The sequence below is a fragment of the Pezoporus occidentalis genome, unplaced genomic scaffold (assembly GCF_034315485.1).
Source record: "Pezoporus occidentalis ecotype Australia unplaced genomic scaffold, CSIRO_AGI_Poc_V1 ctg196, whole genome shotgun sequence".
Taxonomy (NCBI): domain Eukaryota; kingdom Metazoa; phylum Chordata; class Aves; order Psittaciformes; family Psittacidae; genus Pezoporus; species Pezoporus occidentalis.
The window spans coordinates 68440-90772 of NW_026913811.1; the positions used below are offsets into that span (position 1 = coordinate 68440).

Here is a 22333-nt window from a genome sequence, read left to right on the forward strand (position 1 = left end):
ACACCCCTCGCTGCCAGTCTGGTGTGAAACAGAAAGGATGTATATGAAGGCAGGAAGGATGGCTAGATCGGTTCCTACGGAGCAGTCCCCGTTACCATTTTGTCCTACAGCTGGTTTACCACCACCAGCCATGTCTCCCGGCAGCTGCAGGCTGCTGAATTCTATAGCAGTAGCCATGCCCTGTGCTTCTGTCCTGGTTTCAGCTCGGGTAGTGTTAATTTTCTTCCCAGTAGCGGGTGCAGGGTCTGTGTTTTAGCTTTGGGGTGAGAACAATGCCAGTAACACACTGATATTTTGCATGTCGCTCAGTAGCACTTTAAATAAAGGACAGACGCGGGGTGTCCCGTCCCACGGACGAAGGGGCTCCCGTAGCCACCCGCAAGCCCGGCCCGGACACGACTGTCCCACTCCGCGCCCCTCCAACCCACGCCGGGACTCGAACCCTCAGCACCCCGCATCGCATCCCCCCCCACCCTGTCCCCCGCTTTGGGCAGTGAGCCCGCACTGCGCGTGCGCAGAGGCCCCTCCCCGGCAGGGCAGGCGAGGCGCACGTGCCGCTGGCGTGCGCGGAGGCAGGGGCGGGGCAGAGGGCGCGGGGCAGAGAGCGCGTGCGCAGGGGGCGGGGTTGGGCCGCGCGCGCACGTATGCCGCTGCGGGGCGCGCCGTGTCCTGGGCTTAGTTCCCCGTGGGCTGTCCCGGTGGCGGCTTCCTTCCGTTCCCTTCGGCACCATGGACGAACAGAGGGTGAGTGCCGGCGGCGGCCGGGACCGGAAAGGAGAGTGCGCCTGCGCTCCCTTAGCCAGCTGGGCTGCGGCGGGCGGCAGGAAGGGCCTTTGCCCGCATCGTCGGCGTTGCCCCGGCGCTCGGCCTGGCCGCCTGAGGGGAGGGGAGGGGCGGCGGCCGCGCTGTGGGAGGGCGGCAGAGCCGGGAAGGCGCTTCCCTCGTCCCGGGCTGAAGGCTCCTGCGGACGGCCGGGGAGAAGCTTCCCCGCGGACGCTGGCTGCGGGCGCTGCGGCTGTTGTACTGTAATGAGGCGCGGTTCTGCTGCAGAGCGCTTTCAAGCTCTGCATTCCTGTCATAAGTAATTATGAGTGTACTTAGGCCGCTCTGTTTCCCGCTGGTGGCGTCCTGTGTTGAACGGAACTAATTAATAAAAGCGTTTTGTAGTTGGTTTCTTGTTTTTTTTTATTTTTTTCCCCTGTGGCTGCTGCCCTGTAATCTTCTCTTTCCCTAACTTGCCATCTGCCCCTTCAGGGAAATCACTGAGGAGCAGGGATGTGCCTGGCAGAGGACTGGGCTTTCTAAAAATGATACTCTGTCAGAAAGAGTTCTGACTCAGCCTTTTGGCTTTCAGTGCAGAAAGGCTTCTGTTCCTGCCTCGGTGTTTTCTTGGCAACTGGTTTGTGTATAGGGTCTGGGTAACTACTGGCTTAAATGTACAGATCACAGATGTTTGCTACTTAAGTGTTTGTGTGCTGCTACTTGAAACTTAGCTACACTTTGGAAAGTGAGATAGGAAATGCCAAAAAAAAAGTGTGCTCCTGGTAGGTACTATTTGAGTCTGCCTGCCCCTGCCTGTTTTATGTGTGATTAGCCTCTGCTGAGAAGGAGTAAATGAGGGCTGCATCTGTTGTGGGTGCTCCAGGTTGATGTTCCTGAGTGGCGTCATTGTTATTTGAATTTCAGTGCTGCTCGGAGGTTCTTAATACAGTAGTAAATTTGCAGTTGATCTTTTATTTTACAGTTCTTTGTTAATTTGCTATTGTCAGCTGTATTGTCTTAAGTATGTCTTCAAACTCTGGCAACTTCAATGTGTGGACAAGTGCAGAAGATTAAAGTAATAGCGGCTAAGTAAATTTGAAATTCAGTCTGCATGTGAAGGTTAGTACGACACAGGATTTTGTCCTAAGCCTGCAGAAATGCTTAACTGTGTCCTGCATCCGCTTCTGTCAAAAGACTTCAGTACGATCTTGAACAAGTTTATAACTTGCTTCTTAAACAGAACTGATGTAAACTGTTTAGTTTATCAAAGTTTACTCTAACTTTTATGAGGTGCCCATCTGCTTCAGCATATGCTATATGATGTTAGTTACTAGCTATTCGAAGGAGGGTATATTGTCTAGTTTTATACTCTTGGCAAGATTACAAGCCACCACATGTTAGCTTGTAATAAAGGGCTTCCTGTCCTTTTTCCTGTCATTTCATGTTCTTCATCCCTTCCACATCAACTCTGTTGCTTTACAAATGCCAGGCGTGTTTTTTTTCTAGCAAGAATGTATTAGATTCAGAGTGAGAATAGGATATAAAAGTGAAAAGCAGCATGAAGCTCATTGATAGCACCAGAAATCACTTCTGTGATAAAAGTGCTGTAATGTTTTAAAAGTTAATTTGAAACTGACCTCATCTGACACATGCTAACTAGAGTGAATTAGGAGAAAATTAGTTTTAATAAGATTCTGTGAAATACTACATCCCTTAGTAGGCAATAGATGTAAATTTCATTCAGTGTAGAAGTACCAGGAAGGTTTACAGAGCATGGTGCTGTTGTAATCCTTTTGTGAAGTAACTTAGAATACATGCATCAGCTGCTGCTTATGCTTGTAATTTTTCTAGCACCCTTTTCATTATATGTAATTGTAGTGACTTTTCAGAAATTCCTGTTAAAGGAGGAAATAGCAACAGTGCAGTGTGCTGAATTTGGCATGTGTGTCTATTACATATTGATGATTAGAAAATTCCATTAGAAGATACTATATATTAGTGATTCCTAACAGCTCACTTTATTTGCATTGCTGTTTAAGAAAAAGATCTGTCTGCTGCTGGTGGATATTTTTAGGGCTTTACGTCTTCATTTGTAGGTGGTGTCCAAACTTGTTCAAGTTTGACCCAACCCGGTAAAATTCTTGTTCAGAGAAACTGGTAGCTTACTTTGAAAGAGCTGTACTGATCTGTTTGGTCAGTTGGCTTCAATTTTAGATGTAGTGGAGAACGTCGTTTGATGGTCATCTTTCAGTTGCCGCTATGCATTTCATCGTGCAAAGACTTCCTAAGCATTCCTCCCATGTAGAGCTTTTCCTTTTATCATATGAAGCTGTAAAGCCTCCAAACATACTTCAGTAGTACTATGTACAAGAAGACCAACTTTTTTTTCCATGTGGTGTAACTGAGTAAGCCCTAAAATCCTGTCTGAAAGAGGATTGGGAGTTTTCTTGTTCATCTAAATTGACAGTTACGTTTATAGGATCTAAGGCTTAACTGCAGGCTGTCTGACATGGCAAAACAATTGCCTCTGGTCAGTAATGAATGCAGAAGCAGCTTGGTTGGACAACGTTGTTTCATCTGCCATTCTGATCTGTGCAGAATTGCCCTTAAATATGTTCTGTTTAACCAGACAATGGATGGATTCTTTAATGAAGTGATTGAGACCTGCTGTACTCCTTGTTTCTGAAAGAAGCCAATCTGGTTTTGTTTCTTTTCCTCAAAGTCCTGATTTCAGTCATTGCAGTTGTAGTCGGGCCACTGTATTTTTACATAACGTTATCACAATGTATGTGGTAAAAGCAGTAAGTTTTCACTTCTGCTGTTGCTCTGACTTTGTGAGCATGGCAGTATGCAAACCGACAGTGGGCTGGAGTACCAATAAACACATCACTGCAGATTTGAAAACTGCAGAGGACGGGGTGAGGACAGGTATGGGCATGGCTTAGGACTAGTGTAGAGATTCGTCACATGGGACATAGTGTCTGGGTTTGCTGTGGATGTTGCGTAAGGATAAAATATTTTTCTTGCTTTTCAGAAAAAAATATGATTTAAGTGGCAAATGTTTATTTAAAAAATGCTTATGGGAGGGACTTTTACAACATCTTCTTGGTGGTCTAGCTGTTTTAAAGGTGTGCTTATTTGCTCCCTATGCCTTAATTTCCTAAATGTTCTCAAATAACAATGTTAAGCTGAGCAACTTGAAATCAGTTTTGTTTATAGAACTTACTATCAACCAGCCAGAATTGAATAACAAAATTCTTAGTCACTCCCTTGCATTGTCCTTTATTTTTACTTGCATATGCTGATGTGTTCTGAACTTACTATACAATTACACAACTTGATGTAGTTTTAAGTACTGAGCATTGATGAAAAATTTTTAGAAAGTGATTGAGTACTCAACATAATTGGACTTGGTAGTCTTACTTAGTTTAAAAATGCACTTTCATGTGCTTTATGTTGTTTTCCTGCTTATGATTCGGAGAAAACTCCAGGAACAAACTTGCCAACAAAGTTTTCAAGCTGACAACAGGTATTCTTTATTGCGGCGCCAGGAGACAGGGGGCATAGCTCCTCCTAACGTGTGTATTGCTACACAAGCCGTCCTTATATAGTCATATATAAGGCATACATACATATTCATGAGGCTACGTATGGATTACATAATTTTCCAGAAAGTTCCCCGCATGCGTACAGAATTGTGGTGGTGGTCTCTGAGGGTCGTTTACTTCTTCCAACAATCTTCATCACTTCTGGCAGCCTTTGAAGCATGTGCAGTAGATGCTTATACCAGCTTAATTGGTTCGTTAGCACCAGAGACATAATAATCCTCCTGTCCTCCTACTTATCAGTTGGTTTAACTCTAGCCCATCCTGGACACCTGCCATTCCCAGATATTCTTTATGCCTGTGTCCTGTTCTTCTAGACTGTTTTTCTTAAAACTATGTCAACTATAACAATTTATCTTGTACAAGAATTGTGTTCTCTAGCTGTACTCAACTTTTTTTTTCTGTGTATCATGCACCTCAGTAATTTTCCATTGCTACTGTTACAAAGCCATAAAACTTAATATTACTTAAAACTGATTCTAAAGGTTTATATATTCCATTTTGTAATTTTGTGGCACACCCCCCCCCCCCCCCCTTAATATGTATTGTGCAAGCTGAATCTACTGTTTTTTAATAGCTGGAGTAGTACACATGTTATGGTTTAAACAAAGTCAGCCATAAATCACGGAGTCGCCCTCTCACTCCCCCCCTTTTTGCCTTTCCCCTTCTCCTGGAGGGATGGGAAGGAGAATCAAAAGAATGCAGCCCCGCGGGTTGAGATAAGAACAGTTTAGTGACAAAGGTATAACACAAATCACTACTGCTACCACCAATAATAATAATGATAAAGGAAATAACAAGGGAAGAGAATACAACACCTCACCATCTGCTGGTCGATAACTTGCCCCCCCAGCCCAACCGAGCACTAAGCGATACCTAGTCCAACCCCATAGTTCTCTCAGTCATGCTGGACATGACATGTTGTGGTATGGAATACCTCTTTGGCTAGTTTTGGTCAGGTGTCCTGTCTCTGCTTCCTCCTGGCTTCCCCTATTCCCTGGCAGAGCATGAGGCCCAGAAAGCCCTTGGCCAGACCAAACATTTGAGCAGTAACTAAAAACATTGGTGCTATCAGCACCGTTCCCAGGACGAAAGTCAAAAACACAGCTACCAAGAAGGAGAAAAAATGACTGCTACTGCTAAACCCAGGACAGTATCCACCCTCCCTTATTCCATGCCATTCATGTCATGCTCAGATCCCACATTTTCAATATACCATCACTCTTAGCACACTCTAACCTTAGTGCATGGACCAGTCCCTATAAAGCTGCTGAGTCTATCTGGTCCATGATGTCAGGCTCCATCTCTTGTAACAGTCTTCCAGAGCAGGAGAGACTGTGTGCAGTGTTCACACTCATGAATAACCTGGGCAATAGTGTCCATTGCTAAGTCCACCCCTCGATCATGAGTCCATCTCTATGTTGCATCTCTGAAGTGCCATGGGCCCACCAGGCTCAAAATAATTCACTGTCCCCTTCAGCAGTTTCTGCAGCTTGTTGCCGGGGCCTTCCATCTCCGACGCTTGCAAAGCACCGGAGGGGCTCAGTGGACTAGGTACTCACCCAAACTGCCCCACACACCCTGCCATTCATGACTGTCCAGCCTTGGGGAAAATCTCCTGGTCCCCCTATATCGTTGTCTAACCCCAGACAAGACACAAACCTGACTCTGCTTAACCTTTGAGATCATAAAAAATGGTCGTGGGTAGAACACAGTCTGTGTGTGTGCCAACATGCTGATCCCCATCACAATCAGCAGGCAGGTCCCAGGGATACCCAAAGGCCATTCAAAACCTTCAGAACTCTCAGTTGATGCTGCTGTACTTGTCACTGGGGCTGGTGTAGCCGCTGTGCTTGCCGGCTCTCCCACCGCCAGCTTCTCTTTTCCTGAGTCCAGCTCTTTCTCCTTTGCCTTGCCGGGAAATGCTGCGTGGTCTCCTGCATCCTCCTGGGGCTCGGCGGGCGGCTTCCGGGGAATGCTCTCTGCCGTCGCGGGGCTGGGCTCGGCTCCTCCGCCGCCTTCTCCCTCTGCTCGGAAGCCGCCTCCTTCCGCTCCTCGACCGCACCGACCTCCTCCACCGGCAGCCGCTCCCTGCCGGCCTCCGGTCCCGCTCCCGCCGCCGTTTGGTCCCCGGGGCCGCTCTCCCGGGCCGCTTCGGCCGCCGGCGGCTGGCGGGGCCGCTCCCCCTCGACTCTCCGCGGCCTCACGAAGACGGAGGCGAGGGCGAGGGCGAGGGCCAGGACGGTGAAGAACAGCCGGACGGCCAGGTACAAGTCCATGGCTACGGGAATCCCGCCCTGCTGCTGGAGCCTGCCCGTATTACAAGTCATTGCCATAAAGTACAGTGAAACAAGAGCCTTAGCCCAAGCCTCACACTTGATGAACACTAACCCAGCAAATACCTGCTCTAAGTAAGTTACAACATTCTGAAACTGAGATCAAGAGGAAGAACTTTGAGAGCCAGTAAATCGGCATTGTGACGAGTGACTGTGATCAGATCCTGTGAGATCTGTTGTTATCTCAACCCCTCGAGCCCCACGTTGGGCGCCAAAAAGAACTGTCTTGGTTTAAACAAAGTCAGCCATAAATAACACAGTCGCCCTCTCACTCCCCGACTTTTCGCCCTCCCCCTGCCCCCAGAGGGATGGGAAGGAGAATCAAAAGAATGCAACTCCCACGGGTTGAGATAAGAACAGTTTAGTAACTAAGGTATAACACAAATCACTACTGCTACCACCAATAATAATCATGATAAAGGAAATAACAAGGGAAGAAAATACAACACCTCACTATAACTCGCCCCCCCAGCGCGACCAAGCACCAACTGATACCTAGTCCAACCCTGCAGTTCTAGCCCTTCAGGGTAGCTCTCAGTTACATGCTGGACACGACGTGGTGTGGTATGGAATACCTCTTTGGCTAGTTTGGGTCAGGTGTCCTGTCTCTGCTTCCTCCCGGCTTCCCCTCCTCCCTGGCAGAGCATGAGGCTCACAAAGTCCTTGGCCAGACCAAACATTTGAGCAGTAACTAAAAACATCGGTGCTATCAGCACCGTTCCCAGGCCGAAAGTCAAAGACACAGCACTGCACCAGCTACCAAGAAGGAGAAAAAATGACTGCTACTGCTAAACCCAGGACAATACCACAGAAATCCTTGATTCTTTTTCTCAGCTATCAGTAGGCTTTTCTCTTTGAGGTCACTTTCAGGTGGAATATAGAAATTATTCACCAAAATATTTTGCCGCTTGTGAAATGACAAATTTTCAAATCAACATTACAGATTTATTCTGTCTATAGAACAAACTGTCAGCTTAGTTATTAAACACTAGCTTCTTTTGACTGTAGGAAATAACTAGTTTTTCTTCTGGGTTAATTTTTACCAGCTTTTTTCTCTATTGGTTCTGTATTTGGTTGCACAAACATTAGGTTTCTCATCTGGAGAAGCTGTATATGGCAGAGTGTGGTGCCACTGGGTGGTCTTGTTTAGATTTTTTTGGGAGTTGCAGTAAAACATGTGAAATGGTGTATCATAAAATAGATTTGTGATTTCTCCTAAACTAACAGCTGGAGATCTTTAGTTTGTTTGAATGCTGTTTAGACCTTTGTTATTCTTTCTTTTATTGAACAAACTCTTATTCTTAATCCCATCAGAATAAGAGTTGAATTGGCCACAACTAGAATATGTGTAATGAATTTCCATCTCTGGTGAAATGGTGATGGTTAACAAAATTAGAAGGTTCTTTTACAACTTCTCTCACTTGTTTTTGTAATTCTAGGAAACTCTGCAAAGGATTGTCTCTACCCTAGCAAACAAGAATGATGAAATTCACAACTTTATTGACATCCTGAACTACACAATAAAGAATGTTCAGGTATGTGTGTATGTATATGTATAAATATATATTAAGGCTCATAAGTTGTAGTTGAGAGGGGAGCAGCTTTCCAGTTTTATCAAACTGTTTAGGTAGTGTGTAAGGCTATAACAATCAAGTTTAAAATATATATATTCATGTTGGAACCAAATAAAAAACATTTTACTTTTTAAGTCTGTCTCTAGTAGAAAGGAATGACGGTTTCACTTTTCTTGTGAAAAGCAATTATAAGATTTTATTTGTGTGGAAGAGAATATGGATTTTGATGCAAAATTTTCAGATCCTGTTATTTGGAAATAGTCTATATCTTTAAATTTGTGGTCTGCTGTGAAGACTGAAAAATGAGACCATGTACATGATACTTGTGAGAAAAAACTATGTTATTTCTCTTCTCAGTAGCTGCAAATTTTGTGCTTAAGTTAGGCCTAATTTTTAGAGCATTTACACTAGGATGAGACTTTGCTTCCTTTAGCCTATCAGTAAACTGTAATTTTGTTTTGTGTTTAAAGCTGGGCCAAGTTAACAGCAGAAATAGAAATCATCCAGCCAGGTCTTCAGGATGGCTTCTAGACTGCAGTTTTTAGAATTAAATGAAAACATTTTCTGTGGAACTATATGACTACCTCCTTAAAAACATCTAGCAATCTCTATATACGTATATGAGAGAGGGAAGTCAAGGTCTTTTGGCATGGAACAAAGTTGCCAAGTATGTGGATTCTGTGCAAGTTTGAGTGTTGTGGAATTTGCATGGATTTCAGTCTTCGGTGTCCATCATTCCTGATGTTTTTTACCTCTTGATAAGGTAGGGAGCAGTGACAAAGTATCCAGGAGCTGTGGCAAAGCATGTTTAGCCAAACAATGTAAGTTACAGTCTTAAAAGCCTGGCCTGCGCTATTGCCAATGCAAATTGAGTCAAGTTTCAATTCTCTTCTCAGGTGAACTCTTCTAGTGCAATCAGTGAGTTGGATGAAGAATTTGATCGTCTGTATTCTGTATTGTATGAGATGAGCGGGACTATGGCCAACACTATTCGGCAAGAGGCCGCTCATAAAATTCAGGCTCTACAGGTAACTGTGTAACTATATCTGCAAATTGTTGCAGCTGAATGGAAGCAGTTTTAAAGTGCTATTTTAAACTTCAGCTGAAAGTGGTATTTTGGTAGTGTTGCAAGAAATGCAGAAAGTGCAGTGTAAATATTTTCTTTGATGCAAGTGTTTCTCTGGTCCCTTCTTCTAGGGTACTTAATGGTGTCTAGTGTCTTTATGTGCTCCAGATCACCATGTAGAAAGGAAGTGATATTACTTGTAGAGCTTACAGGTGGAGAGTGGCTGCATAGGCGCAGGATTTCGATCTGCGTTTACTACTTTCAAATTAATGAATACATTCTGGGCTGAAGTTGGTGTCTTTCTCCAGTTTGGAATACTAGCATCTGAACCTGTATACACACCAGAGTGATTTACTCAGGCTTGAACTTGGAGAATCACATCAGATATCTTAAGCACAAAGTCTCTTCTCCTGTTGACAGAACTGGCCACTCCACTAGTTAGCATGAAGGAAATTGTTCGTGCACAGTGAAAGAAATATTGGAATTGCTTGGGAACAGGTTATACTGGTGTCTGCTACTAAACCTGCTGTGTGAGTTTTGGCAGCTTGTAGTTTTATAATTTCATGAAGAAGAATCTTTGTGATGGGTTTCAGAGAGGAAAAATGTTAACTTTCTGAAACATGCATAAAGTCTGTTTGGTTTTGTTGTTTTGTTTTGTTTTTTTTTTCCCAGTAGCCTGTAGCAGGTTGGCTTTAGCTTTCACAAAGTCTGGTTGCCTGGGGCCAAAGCACAGTTAAAACTTCTAAGCAGAAGGTGTTTCTCCAGCTTTTTTCTTGAAATGATTCTAGTTGCAGCATTCTGCTGTCTAGCTATTTCCTTATGTAGATGAATTAGGAAGATACTTGTTCCTGACAAACTTCACCTTCTCATGTCTAGTCAGTTTAAAGAAGTTCTAGGAGCAGTTTCCTGAAACAAATTCCACAGGCTTCTTTATATAAGGTCTGTTTATGTCCATACTTAAAGACTGAGTATAAAACATTCCAGAGCTTCTCAGTGCACAATTGAAGTTAGGTACCTAAGTGTACTTTTTAACTTTTAATTTCATCTCCCAATATGTCTGTTCTAAGTCCTTCTGAAGTGTCTCAACAGATGGAAGTCTGGCAATATCCAGGCATGCTTATGACTTAAATGCTTAAAGAATGAACAATGAACAGCTCGCAGATTAAATTCAGCTGTGGCATGTATCAATTTTTCTGCCTTATAGTGAAGAAAACCTAACATTAATCTTGCAAGCAATTATTCTGGAACTGAAAACTGATAGTTACTCATCTGACAACTTAACTTGACCATTGAAATTTTCTGCTAGTATCTGTTAGTTTTCTGTGAATATCTGAAATTTAATCTAATTTGATCAAGCTCAGGTGTGTTTGAGCCAAATTATTCTGAAAGCTTGTGGGTGTGGTACAGTTGTATCAAGTATCTGTGTTGAACAGCTGAAATGCTGCTTAGTCAGAAGAGGATGAAAAGAAGTGGAATGTTACGAATCACTGACACAGTTAAGTGCCTTACTTGTTCTTCAGCTGAGGCTGTTCTCTAGTCAGGGGCCCAGAAGACATTCGCTTTGCTCTGTAACAGACCAAGCTTCCTCTAAGGGACTGCAAGAGTGCTTTTTGCAACAGTCAATCTGCCAAACCAAACTAACACATGAAAACTATTGCATTGAATGTATTAATTCAAGCCATTATCTTTGTCTGGAACTGAAAATTAACTTTGTATGAAGAAACCAAAGAACTTCAGTGAGATAAAACATCCTGCTTAAAGGAGTGGACTTGCTTAGTTTATTGTACTTGTGTCCTTAGTTAACTGTGCTTGTGCTGTAGTTAGTCTTCTGTAGTTGTCAAGATGCTCTTGTGAAAAATAAGCTGTAACTTAAAATACTGGGGCTACATATGGTGGAAAAGGGTGAGGGTTTAATATTTAGACTGATCCCTCAAAAATAATTCCTTGGATTGGCTGAAAACCGGAAGTTTTCCTTAAACCCTTGCTTTGAAAATATTGTTATATTTGGGGGCAGTGTATTTTAATAACGAAGTATTTAATTTAACGGAAATGTAAGTGCATCTCAGGAAGATGCTGATGGAAGCATCCAGTTACCATGTCAGTCCTGCAGATCTGTTTGAAAATGCCTTTGGCATTTGCTTCTCTGCTTTGAGGTGTTTGCCTGGGACGTTTTGGGAGTATCATGGTGTATCTGAGTTCGTCAACATGTGATATCTTTCAAAGAGGAGAGCAGCTGTAGTAGATGAATTACAACTTGCATTAATGGCGTGCTTCAGAAGTTATCTGGAAACTGTGTATGAACTTCTGCCTGTTGGACTGTTTCCTTGCTCCTATTTTGTCTCTGAACAGTAAATCTGAGGGGCAACTGGCCCAGGTCAACTCAGCACAATTGCCAGAACTGGTTGTGCTTCTGAAGTGCACAGACGGGTCTGTTCTTGAAGTTGATTCAACTGTTGGTTGCTTTTGAGGCAGTGATGACCTTAGAACAAGCTGTCTTTCCTGAAGTGTGTTAAAGTTACTTGCTATTGACTTGTTCTAAGATACTATAGCCAAGTATAATATGAGTATAAAACCAGCTGTAGGGTGAATGCTGATGCAAAAGCTGCTGCCAAGCTTAAAGTGTGCATCATTAAACCTATGGTATGTTTAGGATCCTGCAGTGTATTCAAAACTAATCTTTACATGATATGTAATACTTGAAGTTCTCTGTGGACTGTTTTATGTACTGGGGTTGGTAGTTTACTAAGAATAGAGTTTCAGCTGATCATGAAAAATTTCTCCTCTGTCCTCCTTTGTCTCTTCCTTTTCATCTACTATCCCCATTTGTTATACAGCAGTATTGATTTTTCAGGATTGTTTTTGTGATAGTTGTAGAGCTTGTTGGGGATATAATCATTGTCTTTTTCAAGACTACTGTTACATTAAACACTATCAGTTCATTGATGAAGTACAGTTTTGGAAATAAAAATTGTGCACATAAATGCACATTTCTTTGCTTCTGGAATCCTGATGGTGTGAGAAAAAGGCCTTAAAAAGAAATCTGATTTTTAAATCAGACTTCAGCACCTATCCAACTTTTTCCCCTTTGGATTTATAAGATGTGCCATATATTACTGTGCACTTGTCAAGCACAGTGAAGTCCTAGTTAACATGATGTGTCAGAGGTAATAGCCTTGATCAGATAAGGTGTTAAGCTGTTACAAACAAACAGCAAAGCCATGTTGTTCTAGTACTGGTAGTTTATAAACCATTTTTTTAACGTGAATACATCTAATTACTTTTACTTTCTTTTTTTGCTTCAGGATCAGCTTAGCCAATGTCGTAATGCCCTAGAGAGTTCTGAAGAGCTGCTGGAACTTGCAACTCAGTCACTGGACATAAAGGACCCTGTGGAGTTCTTAAAGGTAGGAAACATTGAACAAATATGTGTAAGGCGGATGTTGGTATTTGGTTGAAATACCCTTGCATTACTGTACTGTGAACTTACCAGGAATGTGGAGAATATGGATAAAGCATATGAAATGCTCTGTTGAGGAGGCAGAGTCAGGCATGATAGTCTTGAAGTTTTATGCAATCTGTAATGAAAGAAAGTTTTTTCTCTTAGAGTGATGGGGGAGGGGAAAGTAATGACTTTTCATGCGCAACAGTCAGTGTTAAGCAAACTTGCACGGATGGTAGGTAAGTGAACCCAGAAAGTGAGGGTAAAATATGTCTCTAAAACTGAACCAAGACTTACAAAGTGTGTGAAGGCCAGAACTCAAAGCTGTGGCAAGCGACCCATTGGTTGTCAAGTCCTGTTACATGACACTTGCAGAGAGTGAATTGCTTTGCAGCTCTGCAGGGGGCTAACAACAAGACAGCTCTCCACAACAAAAGACAAGCCAGTTGCCCTGCCACTAAAGAAGTTACTGGTGCTTCTAAGGAAAGGTGGCAGGTTAACAGATGGTTAAAGGGGTGGTGCATAGTCAGGGGTTTGGTTACTTAGACCGTGGGACTTGCTTTGGGAAGCCAGGTCTACTGGGGGCTGATGAGGTCTGACAAGGAAGAGAAGAGCATCTTTGGTAGGACAATTGCCAGGCTGATGAAGGCAGCTTTAAATCAGATTTGTTGGGGTAGGGGGGACTGATCCATCACAAAACTCCAAGTCATATGCCAGCACCTGCAGTGAATGCTTGCAGCAATGCAGGGCTAATCCAGCCATTCCAGCCAATGAGTCGGCTTTATTTAGAGCTCAGCTAAGATGCCTCTATACGTATGCCCATAGTATGGGGCATAAATGAGGAACTAGAGGTGTGTGCACGTCTATAAGGATATATCATTTGCATGAGGGGTACATGGTGGCACGGCTCCTATGACTGGAGTATTGGAATGGAAAGTTACAGGCTTCTTAGACAAGAGAGGTCTGGGGGTATAGCCATTTATGTCAATGAGTAGAGTGTGTGGAGCTCTGCCTGAGAATGGATTAATGAACTAACTGAAAGCTTATGGGCCAAGATTAATGGGAGGGCAGTGACTGGGGATGTCACTGTGGAGGATAAAGGGGCTGGAACACCTCACGTGTGAAGACAGGCTGAGATATTTGGGGGTGTTTATCCTGGAAAAGAGAAGGCTGTGTGGAGACCTCATAGCAGCCTTCCAGTATCTGAATGGGGCCTACAAGGATGCTGGAGAGGGACTCTTCATTAGGGACTGTAGTGATAGGATGAGGGGCAATGGATTTAAACTTAAACAGGGGTAGTTCAGTTTAGGTATAAGGAAGAAGCTTTTTACTGTGAGGGGGGTGAGGCACTGAAACAGGCTGCCAAGGAAGTTGTGAATGTTCCGTCCCTGGCAGTGTTCAAGGCCAGCTTGGACCTAGCCTTGGCAACATGGTCTAGTGGATATCCCTGCCCATGGCACGGGGTTGGATATAGATGATCTTAAGGTCCTTTTCAACCTAAAGCTTTCTATGATTCTATCTGTAACCATCTGTGGATGACAAGCTGCTTGTTTTGCAGAACCTTATGCAACCTGTGAGTCTTTAATTTGCAAGCCTGAACTCTATGGCTGTACTGAAAGGTCCTGTGAAATTGAATGCAGGGCAAGTCTTCTTCTATTTCTCAACCTTCTAATGCATTTATATACTGTATAAGTGAGAGCCTGATTTGGGCCTCATGTTGCGATTCTGATACACGTGTACTTTACAACAGACTGTAAACAAGGCAATTTATCTAACTGGAAGAATATATTTACAAATTAGTGAAACAGTTCTACAAATGAACTGAGTCAGTACCCTAGGCTTGCTAGCATAATCTTTTCATTAGTAGTGGGGCCAAATCCAAGACCCAATTACTTCTGTATTTCTGAATTTTAACTGGAACAAGGACATAAATCAATCTAAAAAAGTGGGCAGGAAAGCAATCTTAATGTCAGTTATACCTTTTGGCAACACGTTTGTGTGGTGTCCTGAGTGTCATGTTTGATTTATGTGCCTTGAAGAGTGACAATTCTGAAACTGAGTATTTTTTCTTAGGACTTCAGTTTGAGTTGTCCTTTCTTTCTTGTCATTCTGATGTGTAAAACTTAAGTTAGCTCTTGAGCACTAGGTAGAATGTAGCTTTGAATTTATTGCAAGTTGTTTCATTTCAGGTGTATCTAATACATCCTTTTTTTGAAGTTGTATACATTTAGGAAAATTATTCTTTTCTGGGAGTTTCAAATTTGGTGTCTTGTATTTAGGATACTGAAATCCAATTTGTTTAAGATTTGAAACTTGTCTTATACTAGTCGCATTTGTAAATATGCGTTTGGATATGGTGTTTTAAGGTAATACTGCCTTAGCTATTAGATAGCTAAATCTGTTTTTCTGCTAATAGGAATACCAGATGTTCCTGAAACACAGGGCAGCTTCAGACCTGAGAATTTTTTGTTGGCAGAAATTTTCTTTGGATCCTCCAGTAAATCAGTTTCATGAGAAACTAGCATAAGACTGAACTAAGATTACTTTAAATTTCTTTTTTCTGTGTTAGGTTTCTGGTGGCTTTATTGGCTGAATTGACTTACCTGAAAGTCAAAAGAGCACGAATGCCAGCACATAGAAGGATTTGGTGATTAGACAGGATGTGATTTGACACTGCTGGGCAGGTCATCTGAGGTGGGCTGAAACCCATAATTGTCTGCAGCCTGGAAGCAAACTAAATTCAAAGGAGATAAGCCAGGCCTGTCTTACAGTAGACTGTTGAGTCCTGGCTACCACACATTCCACAAGGCACAGAGGTTATGAAGAAGGTCTTTGTTTTAAAATGGCTTTGGAGAGTTAGTCAGCAGTTCTTACAATAACATTGGTTTGAGGTAAAACAAAGCTAGCTCTTAAGCTAAATTATTTCTAAACACATGGGTTTTTTTCTGCTTCTGACTTTGGGAATATAAAGTTGGTTTTGTGGTAGGGACGTATGGACAATTTTAATTTTTACTTTTTTGAGTGTGTGTCATATTTAGTGAAATAATTGAAATTCCTCCACTTTTGTTTGACTTTAAGTTGGAAAACTACCTGATGTTTGTCTCCCCTTTGAAAGGGAGTGGTTCAGCTGCACAGCAGTTAGATCAAGTAGCAGTGTCAACTCCTGGCATGGATTCAATGGACATAACTAAGCCATCACTACTTCAACAGTAACATTTTATCTTGGGTTTGCTGTTCCTCTTGGTGAAGGATAGGGATTTTGTCCTTCCTAAAGACACTTAATGTTTGAAATATGCCATCACCACTTCTGCATCTCCTTCAGTGGTAGCATTTAAATGCTAGGAAAACTAGGCTCTGTAGTTTTGAGTGGTGGCATAAGGAGAGAGCCTTTTATGAAGTATTTCTTGAATAATACAACATGTTCAGAAGAAAAGTGAAAACAACCCCTATTTTTTTTTTTTTTTTGAGTTTGTCAGAATATACATTCTGTGATGTATACACAAACAACTCAGGCATGTTTACATGCCACTAATAAGCACTTCATATTTTAAAGAAAATACCGTAATAGTTAAATTTCACTGACTTAGTTGAATTAGTCTTTCAAAATGTGTTGGAGAGCAATTTAGCTGATTAAGAGAAATCTGAAGAGATAGTCACACCCAGAAAGTTGAGTCATTTGAAATTAGTTTGGTGTGGCTCTTCATACCATTTTTTTTTCCTTTGTGATTAATTGTTGCTGTTTTCACAAATACTATTTATGTGCTTAATGGGAAAATTTATCTTAATGAAAATGTTAAACTCATTTTGATCTTCAGATCTGAGCAGTACATCTGAGATTGTTCTCACCCTTCTTGCATGTTACCACCATTGATAAATGCATGGAAATACTAACTACTTTCTCTCTCTTCTCCCTGACATGCATCAAGGCTGGCAGAGAGATCAAAGATAGGTACAGTACAAAGTCTGTCGCTTTTGTCTTTGTATTAATCTTTTCCTTGAAAACACATTTATTTTGAAAGGGTCATAGTCAGCTTAAATCAAGTTCATTGACTCTTTCTGAAGTGTTTGTTGTGATGTCACAACTTTCAGAGAGCACTAAAAACTCCTATGCTTCTCATGTAGTGTTTTTCTTTGCTGTTGGCCTTGGTAAAGAAAAAGGTGTTTTTAATGTAGGGAACTAGAGCTCCACAGTAGCCGTTATTATTATGTTACTATTATCATTATCATAATCTTTATATATTATTAATAATAAACTTCCGATTTGTTATTGATACTTGATGGCTGAAATTTAATGATTTTTCAAGCTGACTCTGTCCCTTTAAATTATGAGAATCTTGTTGCTGTTTGGTTTTTATTTACAGGCTTTTCTAGCTAATATCTCTTTGAATATAAGAAGTACTGTAGCTGCTTGAAATATTTTGGGTGAAGTCACTGCCTGTTGTCAAGGAAATTGCTATTTCTACTAGTTTTTTCTTTGAACTGTGTTTTCCAACTGTTGTTTAGAAAGCAAAACTAATGTTTTGAAAAAAAAAAAGAAAAGCTAAGGTCATTTTTTTCTTCATTTGGAAGAATGATAATGACCTTGTGAGAGTCTTAAACGGAAGTTAAAAAGCTGCGTGCAGTTGACTATTTAATGTTTTCTTACTGCTAATCAGAGGATTATGCTTTCTTAAGGTGATATTTACCTCTCTGGCCAAGTAGTGAAATCTACTAGGCACCCCATACTGAATTTCAGAGCATCAGCTATGTCTTGGGAAATCAGTTGACCTGTTTTTCTTAAGATGTTTGGTTTAGTGTCATAACTATCTTATATTCCAAAATTGTAATGCTTGTCACTTGACGTCCTTATGTCTTTGATGCTCAACTTCATGTTTTCTTCCCCTTTTTCACTACCTGAATTTCATAGTTTCTCCTTACTTAATGCACCTGGAGTTAGCGCACAATCTCTCTGACAATCAGTGGTATTCAGATTCTTCTGCATGGCTTGGTATCTTCATTGTTACAGAGCTATACAAGAGATTTGTCCTTTTTTTTTTTTTTTTTGTGGTGTCATTGATGGAGTATAGGGGTGTCTTAGCAGTGTTCAGAATATGAACTGAGCAAAGATTTGGGAAATGGAAATGGAAGATGTGGTTTAGTGTTTTCTTGTAAGACTGATCAGATACTTGTATGTTCCAGAGCAATATGCTGTCTGCAACTTAAGTGTTTCTTCATCCTCTGTAAGATCAGAGGTAGATATGAAATCAGAATACTCAGCTTGTTCACTGCTACTTACAGATGCCTTCTGAGCAGTATTTAATATGTGGAAAATGCAGTTTGGAGATAATGAGTGGATCTTATTGACCAGAAAAGTCTTTTGGCCTTTTTAAACTAAAAGTTAAAGTTTCAGGTTTCTAAGTGCATAAAAAAGGTCATGATTCTGCAGTGCTTTAGATTATTTCATGCTTCTTAATTTTGTCTAAAGTTGTGTGAATTTTGATTTTTTTCCAATTTTTTCACCAGTAAAAGAAGTTAGTTGCTTCTGTCATTTTCTTATGTAGTAATATGGAAGAACTGGGAGCAGCTTGTACCATATTCTGAGAATCGCATTAGGAAGACTTTCTGTTTTGGACTCTGGGCTAACTGGTAAATAGTTATTTAGCAAAACGTTCTGGTTGCTGACCAGTGTTTTGGCTCACAGTTTGACATTAACAGTACAGATTATCTGACTGCTGTCTGTTTTTGAAAATGGCTGTAGGACTTAATGCAAATCCATTTTGCTAATGCTGCTTTCTTGACTTTAGAGTCACTGTGGCTTCAGCGTTCCGCCTGTCTCTGAAACCAGAGGTCAGTGATAGTATGACTCACTTGATGGTGGACTTCTCTATGGAAAGGCACATGCTCCAGGCTATGAAATTTTTGCCAGGTAAAAACTGTATGCAGTCAGTTTGATTTTTTTTTTTTTTATTTTACTGCGGGAATAATTTACCATATTTAAACAAAAGAAAAACACACCTTTTGCGTCCTAATAAGCAAATTTTTCAGAGTACCTAAACTCATTCTTAGTTATTGGATATTGAGCTGAATACCTTGAAAGTAAGAGTTTTCTAGTTTTATTATTTATTTTTCTACATAACTTCAGAATATAACTGATCTCAGAAGTGAGGATGAGTCTTCCAGACTGTTTTTCCTTGAGTTACCAGTTCCTCTATATTTCCTGAAGTTCTTAAGTTTCTCAGGACTGTACCTGCTAGCTTGATGGTGACACTCCAAAGTCCTAGTCATCTGCAGTAGTGTTATTCATGGAACTGTAAGCTAATACGTCCCTTAAAGAGTAGTGATACGGCCTGAAATGCAGTACAGGGACAATCTTCTAGGCCAGTAATACTACAATAATACAAAATGTCTATTGATGCATCTATTTATTACTGTTTGAAAGTAAACTTGGGTGCAGTATACCACTATATTTCATGTATTTTTATTCATATTGCTTTCCTATTTAAACCACTGTGCCCTTGACTGTTACCAAGAATATATTGACAAGAATACTGTTGGCAGGGATATAAATTGTTTCATCTATAGGTCACTAATCCAAATCTGTTAAGGACTTGGCAGCTTCAGTTTACATTTCTGCACACTTGTATGCTGCAGATACAGTATGTGATAGCAGGTGTAGTAGATGACCAGCATTATTCCTAGTGGTCAGCTAGTAGTCTCTAGGCATAAATTCACCTTTTAGTCCCAGAGCAATGATTGCCACCCAGAGTCTGTATTTCATAGATAAGAGAACAAGGTAGGTAAGCTGATCCCAGTGCACCTTTTAACAGGAATGGGAGTGTACAGATTTAACAGCAAACATGAACAAAGTCTTTGTATAGGCGAAGATGATATTTAGTATGACCCTCTTACAAATGCATTTTCCTTATCAAATATGTAGGAATTTATATTGTTTGTGCCTTTGATTTGTAAACAGGAAAATAAACTTGCTGGTTATCAGTCTTGCTTTCTTCTACTGTAGTGCCAAGCTATCAAATTACTCTGACACTAAATACCAACAGCTCACTGTTGCAGGCAAAATGGCACTAAGCACTGGTAGACCTTTAAAAATCAGGAAATACTAATCTGCTAGTTTGGGAAGTTGGAAATAGGTTTGGTGGTGTGGTAATGCAGGTATTTGAACACTGCTTGCCAGAATTACGCTGAAGACTTTGTTATGTCAAACACATGGAAGGCTCTTTATCTGGTATCTTATACTGTAACAAAAATAGTTGGGGTATTTAATTAAATTTTCAGGTATATGTTTTGAAATACTTCTCATCTTAATTTTGATTTTGGCTGAGAAGGGATCTTAGTAGTATTCTCAAATTATTTTTGGATGACTTTGAAATTTGATGGTAAAAGCATGTGATTATCATTTGAGAATTTGTTATGGTTTAGTCCTGTCAGACAGCTAAGCGATGCATACAGCTGCTTGCTTGCTCATGCCCCCCCGCCATGGCTTGGGGGGAATAGAATAAGAAGGGGAAGAGAATAAGAAGGGTAAAAGTGAGAACTTGTGGGTTGAGATTTACCACTTGCCATTGGCAGGCAGGTGTTCAGCTGACTCTAGAAAAGCAGGGCTCCATCCATTGTGTGTGACAGTTACTTGGGAAGACAAAATGCCATAACTCTTCTTGTTCCCCTAGCTTTATATGCTGAGCATGATGTCATATGGTATGGAATATCCCTTTGGTTATTTGGGGCCAGTATCTGTGCATTCGCAGCCTACTGGCTGGTGGACAGTGTGAGAAGCAGAAAAGGCCTTGATGCTGCTCAGCAGTAACTAAAATACCTGTGTTATCAAAACTATACACACACACACAAAAAAAAAAAGGCATGGCACCGTACAATCTCTATGAAGAAATGTAACTTTGTCCCAGCAAAAACCAGTACAGATTTGAATATGTCTGCTTTCAGTGTCTTCTGTGCTGCTTCTTTGTCCCAAAGCTTTTTAAATGTATACACCCAGTTTCAGTGTAATCCCTGCTTGGCTTAAACCACAAGGATGTGAGGGGTGAAAAGGTGCATTTTGGTAGTTCTATGTTAAAATATGTGAACAGATCATGAAGGGAAGTTTTGGAGAGGTATGAAATGGTATGCGTAAAACAAAGTATATTTCCTGCTTCAGGTGGACCTGCTGTAGCTAGAAGGTGTTGATATCTGGGTGATAAAATTACACATCTCTACAAGACTCAACCATAATTAGTGTGATGCTAATTGTCATCAGTCATTGTGAAGGGGAATCAAGGCTGACAATCTGTTAAAGAAATAGTTGGTTCACCTGCATAAAGGCAGTTGTAATTAGGACTTGGTCACTGGGACATAACTGCAGAAGAACACAGTAAGCTTACTTCTTGCTATTCTTATTGTGTAGCATTATTCTGAATGTGTGTCCACTCTAGCAGCTCCTTCCTACTGCTTACAGAAGGGCATCAAGCCCAACTTACTGACAAAACATCTGGAAAATGTGATGCAAATGTTCAGTATAGAGCTAATGCAAATTTGTTCTGTAAACTGCATGTTAAGTGCAAATTATATACTTTGTCTTCTGTGATGCTTTGCTAATGGAATAAATCATCTAAAAGAAATGTGTGTTACTGGGCCAAGGGCAACTTGTGAACTCTATAAATCCAAGGAGAAAAAATGAATATTCAGTCCATTTTCTTCTTTAAACCTATCTGTGTATTTGTCTTTCTGCAGTCCCTAGAGCTCCAGAGATAGATACAGCAGCCTGTGTGGTTGCTGATAATTGCATAACAGTATCATGGAGAATGCCTGAAGAAGACAGCAGAATTGATCATTTTGTACTGGAGTATAGGAAAACCAACTTTGGAGGCCTTCCTCGAGTAAAAGATGAACAGCACTGGGAAGTGATTGACAGTATTAAAGCTACCGAATATACAATATCAGGTAAAGGTTTGTTTTATATTTAAAAAAATCAGGAATGTTGATACAATTCTTAATGCTTGGAAGTTTTGCAGAATGTCCATTTTCCTGTATGTAAGGAAGCTTTCATTGTTTCACATTACTCTTAGGTGTTTTGTGTAATAATAGCTCTTCCTCTTATTTTTGGTATTGAGATCTCGTGAAAAAAAAAAAGTTGTAGTTTGATATAAATGGAAGACAGCTACATGGAATAGATCTTAGTCTTGTAAAAGTTGTCAGTAATTAGTATCAATTCAAGTCTCTGAACATTCACTTTTTAGGTCTGAAATTTGATAAGAAATATGTGAATGCTAGAGTAAAAGCTTGCAACAAAGCCGTGGCAGGGGAATACTCTGATCCTGTGACTCTGGAAACCAAAGGTAAAATTTGAGAAACTAACCTTAGATGTAGTGAAACTGTAGACTTACTGTTCTGTCTTCATATATAAACTTGTATGGTAGACCTGTTTCTGCATGAGCGCTGCTGAAACGTGTCCCAGGTGAAAAGGAAAATAAAGCTGGCCTTTTAGTGTTCAAGCACTAAAAATGAGATAGTGATGTAACTTCCCTAACAGAGCTTGGTATTGGTAGTTTTGAACCGTGGATTGA

At 41.0% G+C, this 22333-nt stretch overlaps 1 protein-coding gene across 5 annotated transcripts in view; it reads left to right on the plus strand.

Moving 5' to 3' along the window:
• The first annotated feature begins 704 nt into the window (after window positions 1-704).
• FSD1L (fibronectin type III and SPRY domain containing 1 like) overlaps window positions 705-22333 on the plus strand; it is a 32009-nt gene continuing 10380 nt past the window's right edge. For 4 of the 5 annotated variants that reach the window (XM_062617417.1, XM_062617414.1, XM_062617415.1 and 1 more), the window contains exons 1-8: window positions 705-744; window positions 8143-8238; window positions 9174-9305; window positions 12646-12747; window positions 16709-16731; window positions 18566-18687; window positions 21501-21710; window positions 22007-22105. In XM_062617417.1, the coding sequence (XP_062473401.1) occupies window positions 730-744; window positions 8143-8238; window positions 9174-9305; window positions 12646-12747; window positions 16709-16731; window positions 18566-18687; window positions 21501-21710; window positions 22007-22105 (799 nt within the window). In that variant the 5' untranslated portion in view covers window positions 705-729. Of the gene's footprint in view, window positions 745-1062; window positions 1082-8142; window positions 8239-9173; window positions 9306-12645; window positions 12748-16708; window positions 16732-18565; window positions 18688-21500; window positions 21711-22006; window positions 22106-22333 lie in introns of those variants that run through there. The other variant, XM_062617418.1, reaches the window with a different exon arrangement.